Below are 6,736 nucleotides of genomic sequence, written 5' to 3' on the forward strand. Positions count from 1 at the left end.
GTTATTATTGTATTTTGATCGTTGAGCGAGTTCGTATAATATTTTTAGACTTGTATGGATGTTTAGTTCTGAGGGATCGGGTGAGTTTCGGACATGTATCAGAGTGTTTTGGATTGAAAACTAGAAATGTGGTGTCCAACAGCCTCTAGTGTCGCATTTTCGAACACCAGGTTCATAATTGCGAGCTTAGCAGGGGGGTCTCAAGTATCGCAATTGCGATACCTAACTCCCAATTGAGAAGTAGCTTCAGGTAGAGGGTAGTTCGCATTTGCAACAAGAAAATCGCATTTGCATGGGGACACGCTTCGCAAATGTGAAGCTAGAGTTGCAATTGCTACCTTCTCATAGGACTGACACTGTCTGCATTTGCGTGAAATACCCACGTAATTGTGAACCTGTGTCGCAATTGCGACATCTGTAGCTGATCAAAAGGGCTGGAAGTGGGGATTTCATCTCTCATTCTAACATTTTTGAATCCTAGACTTAGTAGGAGGCGATTTGGAGAGGGGATTTTCACCTACAAACCTTGGGTCAGTGATTTTAATCTATTTTTAATCATTTTCCATCAACATATTGTAGATTTTAACATTAAAATCATGTGAATCAAAGTGAAACTTTGTGAAACTTTGTGAAACTTTGTCATGTTTTTGAAAAGAAAGAAATTGAATTTTGAGAGTCGATTTGGACTCGGATTTTGAAACTAATCACATATATGAACTCGTGGGGTCATGACAAGTAGGAATCTACCATTGGACCCGAATTTTGACCTGGCGGGCCCCAGGTTTAATTTTGTTGAATTTTTAGGAAAAGTGTAAAGATCTTAGTTTTATCTATTGCAATTGATTTTTGTAGCATTGTTTGATGATATTAAGTCAATTTTTGTTAGATTTGAGTCGTGGGAGACGAATTTTAAGGAAAAAGCTATTTTCGAGTGTTAAATTGGCCTAGTTGAGGTAAGTGTCTTGCCTAACTTTGCATGGGGGAACTACCCCTTAGGATTGGTATTGATTGATTCATTTGTGCTATGTAAAAGCCCTGTACACAATGTGACGAGTGGGTACATGGGCTGTATATGGAAACCGATTTAGACTACTTAGAGTCTTTCCATTATTTAATTGAATTGTAGTATCATGTTCCAAATTTTCATAGTCAATCTATTCCTATTTGAGCTAGTCTATCCTTACATGCATTAAATGATTTCGTTAACACTTGTTCTACATCCTAATTAATAAATGCTCTCAAGCTTTAGTTGAAGTTGTTGCCTCTATTACTGTTACATGTTATCTCTTCCATTGTTGATTATCATTATTTGAAGTTATTGTTCGTGTTATCTCTTCCAATATTATTGTCATTACTTGAAGTTATTGTTCATGTTATCTCTTTCCTTGTTGATTTCCATTATTTGAAGCCATTGTTATACATTATCTCTTCCCTTGTTAGTTATCCTTATTTAATAATGTGGTTATACATTATCTCTCATTGTTGAGTTATTGGTGTTGAAGTTGTCAAAGACGTTATCACATTGAGACGAAATTATTATTGTTGAAACATCTTCCTTGTTGCGCATTTTACATTCATTGTTGTTGATGATAGTCTTGTACACGTTGTTGTCGACTTGTGGGCTATTGTTGTGAAAATATCAATATTTTTTATTGTTGGCAAGTTGTGATATATGGGCACTTGCGGTGCGATTTGTTATTGTAATATCATATTGATATGCATGTGTCGGTATAAGGCTTGGGGTTAACGTGCATGCGACAGTATAAGGTGTGACTTATGTGCATGTTGATTGTAGGGAAATACGTGAAGCCACGCGGCGTCATAGGGTGGACTAAAGTGCATGTAGCTATTTCGGAAAAAAACTATTTTCAAATCCTATTTCAAACATAAGGCTCACGCGGTGGTATAAGTTAAGATTGTGATTGAAATTGAGAAATATAAATATGAGGTGGTACCTCGGTTGTGATACTTGATTTATACGAGGCGGTACCTCGGTGGTGATTTATTGTACACGAGGCGGTACCTCGCTGTGATTCTTATTATCTATTTCATGTTGCAAAGAGTTTTGGTGGGAATGTTTCTTGTTATTTTTTTCTTCCTTGTTCTAACAGTTGTTGTCCGTATATGATCATTTTAGTTCTCTTTAGTTGCCTCTGTATGTTATTTCCATGTTTGGTTTCTAGTATTAGTTTATGCTATCATCTTGTTCGTATCAGTTATTTCTCTGCTTTCTATTATTATTCGTTCTTATGATTTCATTCTGTTTATTTATATCCTAGTAGGTGTCTTGTAATGGCCTCGTCACTACTCTACCCGAGGTTAGACTTGATACTTACTGGGTACCATTGTGGTGTACTCATACTACACTTCTACATAATTTTGTATAGATCCAGGTATGTCTACCCGTGCCGGACGCTAGAGTTGATTTGAGTTACTGCGTTGGAGACTTCAATGTATACCTACTCCACGTCCGCAAAGCTTGAAGTCACCTTCCTTTACCTTTACTACTGTTGTATTTTTCATTCAGACAGTGATGTACTAGACACTTTAGCTTACTCAGTAGAGCTTATTACTTTGTTCAGCCGTTCTTGGGGATTGTTGGTAAGATTCTATTTTTCGGAAGTTTATATGAGTTTATCATACCAGTTTTTAGTATTACTTAATTATATCTGTTAAGTTGTTATCAAATGTTAGACTTACTTAGTCGTAGAGACTATATGCCATCACGATATCCTACGGATGAAAATTGGGGTCGTGAAGAATCAACTCAGGCCAGAAAAGTCGCACTCCTAAGGACGACTCAATCAAGCAATTATATAAAAGCGAAGCAATCAGAATTCGATGCAGTACATGAAGGAGGAGATTCTGTAATAAAAAGTTTCCATACTCATTCTTGGAAAGAAACATCAAGAAAGATTATTCTAAAGATCGATTCCTTTGGGTTACTAATCTCTCAAGATCGATGCCAATCAAAGATCCCAAACTGTTCACTACTCAGATAATATATATTCGAAGATAATATATTACTTTTATCTAACCAACCTCAAGCTCTTTATTCTACTCTTAGAAAATATTAGAGTTCAGTCTGATTTACTGTGTAATAGAAGGAGAGAAGAGAGAGAGAATCATTGGTGAAACATTTAAAAAGTATTCAGAGTTAAAATATTATTGGTGAAACATTCAAAAAGTATCCAGAGGCGTAGGGAACACATAAATAAGGTGTTCTCAAAAACCACAGGGAGCATAAAAAAAAGAACCCTCATGCAATTCAAAGAAACTGGAGCAGGATTCACATTAAATTCAAATAAGTATAAAAATATAGATGCGTCATTTATTTCTCTTTATTTTTAATTCTGCACTTGTTATCTGACTATACTCTTCCCCTAAAGTTTAATCGACTAACTAATAAGCTAGTCGACTAGCATTCATAAAATTAATAAGCGCTACAACCCCCCGTACTTTCACTACACTATCCAAAATAGACAAAACCTAACGAGGAAAAAAAATGAAAAATAACATTGCGTCATGCTCATATGTCACACTTTTGACATCAAAATCTAGTACTATTAGATATTTTTACAAAAAAAAAAATCCTAATTTTATTTTTAGTTTATTTTGCTTCCTATATGCTTCTTTTGATTTGCCTTTCTCCTTCCTTCAACCACTCATATAAAAGGAAACATTCCTCCCCAAAACAAAATCAACTCCCTTCCCAATTTATCAGATCTTATCCAAACCAACTCAACTAATTAAGCAAGATGGAGAACTTCGAAAGTCCACGTACAGCTCGAAAAAGATTGATCAAAGAGCTTATACAAGGCAAAGAATTTGTAGTCCAACTTCAAACTCTACTTCAACAACCTCTTGCTGGAGATCATCAAGCAGACTCAGCTCATGACCTTATTCTCAAAATTTGGGCCTCTTTTACTGATGCTCTTTCGGAACTCACAGCTTTTCCCCGCTCCAAAGGGTCCAAGGATTTTGGCAGCGAGTTCAGGAAGAAGGACAAGCTGCAAGTGGAAAAGAACCAGAGTGGACGTTGCTACTGGAGAAGGTGATAGTAGTATAATTTAATGAGTTTAACTCTCTACTTAATAACACTATATACTATTCGGAGCACGAGAGTCAATTATTTAATTTTCAGCATGACCTCGGATATAGTATCTTCCGGTTGTCTAAAATAAAATTAAGTTACATATTTAGAAACTTATAAAGTCACAATATTAAAAAAGCATATGAAAAAATCACAGTAGGCACAAATTCCTTTGACTCTTTAACTGTGTCATAAAGTAGAGCAAATGGAATAATTAATCGTAAGTGGAGTATCAGGTTAAATTGACATATACCACCCTATGACATTTTTATAATTAATCTAAACTGATTATCCGAATAAAAAAGATTAAATAATTTGTAAGAAAATTTCACACGCGTAAGATGGACATATTTTGAACCTTGATGCATATAATAATCTCACTCTCAACTAAATATCTAGTAACGGTACTTATTTATTTATGTTCTGAAGTAGATAGATAATCACAAACTACTTGTAATATCAAATAATACTCGTACTTTTTTATCCTGAATAAAGATTAGTTTTGCAAATTGAAGAATTAGTTTTTTTTCTCAATGCAGAAAGAACTAAGAGTCGTGGATGATGAGAGAGTCTGCAAAAAAGGAAGATGAATATGAGTGGAGGAAATACGGACATAAGGTTATACTTAATTCAAAATACCCAAGGTATACAAACTTTTCTTGTTTCTCGTATCGTACCTATGACAATATGCCCACTTTTACAGTAAATTATAGTGGTAATTTTTTTCACCGAAAGGAAGAACACTCTCATTGGAGTTAAAAGCCTTCTTTTTTTCTTCCAGCAATATTCCATATTTATTAATTCCAACCTTGAATTTAGCGATTGTTTGATGAATCAAATTGAAGAAAGTGAGGATTTTAGAAAAAACTGCGATATTTATGTGGCAATAAAACCTTCGCATTAAGAGTAAAGTAAGTAAAATAAAAATCTTAAAGTTAAATTATTTCTAAATATAGAAATGTGTCACTCTTTTTGGAACGGATTAATATCATGGTTTTTACCAAGTTATCTACATTGAAATGGATGGTGTATTTTATATCTCCTAATAAATGTCAATCCAAGGAATTTTAATTTTACCAAGTTTTGCGTGGTACCCTTTATTGTAACGACTGGTGCTACTCTCGCTGCCACTAGAAAATGTTGAAAACCATTCTGGTGCTAGAGAAATAAATATTTATAATATTTTAGTGAGAAGGACGTAATTGGCAGCAACTTGAATAGTGAATATTTATAAAGCTGTTGGAGACTGACAATTAGGATTAAATTGAAGTATACTGCTGTATATTGTTGTTTGTAGGTGCTACTATCGGTGCACTTACAAGTATGATCAAGAATGCCAAGCCACTAAACGAATTCAAAGAATCAAAGAGGACCCAATAATTTACCAAACCACATATTTTGGCCATCACATTTGCAAACGTTCACAAAAGGAGCCACAGCGTCAGATTACGATTACTCCAGAATCTAGCGTCGTCATGCGTGAATACCCTCCTTTTGAAACAAATCCAAATGTTCCTTGTAAAAAAGATCAGCCCCCTTCGTCTGATAATCCCACAACGAAAGAAGAAGATGAAGAGTCAAAGGAACAAACTGATTCTAATATTTGGAAGGATTTCATGGTGTCTTCTCCTTCTGTTCCTGCTATAATGGCAGCTGATGATATTTCTACCAGCTTACCTGGTTTGTATATAGACGGCATATTCGGTGATTTTCACTTTGCCGCCGTCACAGAGTTTTCTTGATCGTTCCTAATGGCTTGTAATTAGCGTTGTAATGAACAGATGAAATCTGTCCCTTTGTTTCTTTCAATTGAAATGAAAATTCATAATCCCTTCCATTTTCATTGTCTTTTTTTAATGAATAATTTACTAAATATAAGTAATTAGGAGTAATTTGAAATACATGTAAAGGAAAGGAGTAATTAAGCATTAGCAAGTTGCATATCAGTACGTAGCTCTCCGACAAAACTAGTTGCGTGCTGCATAGGACTTTATCTTCATTGATATTTAGAACCAAAATGCGTTGTACCTGAAATAAACTATGGGCCCAACGTTGTACGAAATGGTCTCTGGCCTTCCCTCTCCCTTTCTTATAGTAACTAGGCTTGATCGCATCTAGTTTTGTCGGAGACTAGGAGGTCTAGTAATTAACTTTTATAGTGGAAAATTGCTTCATTTATAAAAAGAAATAATGAACTAGGGAGATAGAAGTAGTAGGAGTTCAGGGAAAATGATTCGGGGCGGAGTGAGGATTTTGAATTTATTATTTCTGAATTCAAAAAAAGATAATTTACAAGGTTTAGAATAAATTATTTATTCACATTAAATAAATTTTTGACATAAATAAAAAATATAAACCACAATTATTAAGTTTTTCCGAACTCGTTAGCTTCAGCTGCCCCTGTGATATACAGCTTGAATTGTACCAGTTGAGCGGTGTTTTGCCCCATATTGTGTGCTTAGGTATCATAGGTTGCATGGTGTTTGATGTGTTTCCTGCTTACTATGCACTTTATGTTTGTAGGGAATGAATTTGACAAAACTTACGGAAAAAAAAAAGAATTGGAGCAAAAGTGGGTGAAGAGCTAAATCAACCCTGCTCCCGTCGCGAGAGGGCTTGGACTCCAATAGGTCTCTGCCTCCA

General features: G+C 34.9%; 1 protein-coding gene across 2 annotated transcripts; it reads left to right on the forward strand.

Annotated features, from left to right (window-relative positions):
• The first annotated feature begins 3,660 nt into the window (after positions 1–3,660).
• Positions 3,661–5,930, forward strand: LOC107763631 (WRKY DNA-binding transcription factor 70). 2 transcript variants are annotated; one of them, XR_012696648.1, is made up of 2 exons: positions 3,661–4,054; positions 4,633–5,930. XR_012696648.1 is itself a non-coding variant. In XM_016582121.2 (2 exons), exons 1-2 carry the CDS (start codon positions 3,759–3,761, stop codon positions 5,833–5,835), a joined length of 741 nt encoding a protein of 246 aa, XP_016437607.1. In that variant the 5' UTR covers positions 3,662–3,758; the 3' UTR covers positions 5,836–5,930. The 2 variants fall into 2 exon arrangements, 1 of the variants encoding a protein (XP_016437607.1); XM_016582121.2 differs by having other exon boundaries at positions 3,662–4,054; positions 5,391–5,930.
• The last annotated feature ends 806 nt before the right edge of the window (positions 5,931–6,736 follow it).

Source organism: Nicotiana tabacum, chromosome 11, assembly GCF_000715075.1.
Source record: "Nicotiana tabacum cultivar K326 chromosome 11, ASM71507v2, whole genome shotgun sequence".
Taxonomy (NCBI): domain Eukaryota; kingdom Viridiplantae; phylum Streptophyta; class Magnoliopsida; order Solanales; family Solanaceae; genus Nicotiana; species Nicotiana tabacum.

Excerpts from the sequence above, each read along its gene's own strand:
- LOC107763631 (XM_016582121.2), top strand. The coding sequence starts at position 3,759 with ATGGAGAACTTCGAAAGTCCACGTACAGCTCGAAAAAGATTGATCAAA. Across the intron at positions 4,055-5,390 it reads GGACGTTGCTACTGGAGAAG|GTGCTACTATCGGTGCACTT; the intron begins GTGATAGTAGTA and ends TGTTGTTTGTAG.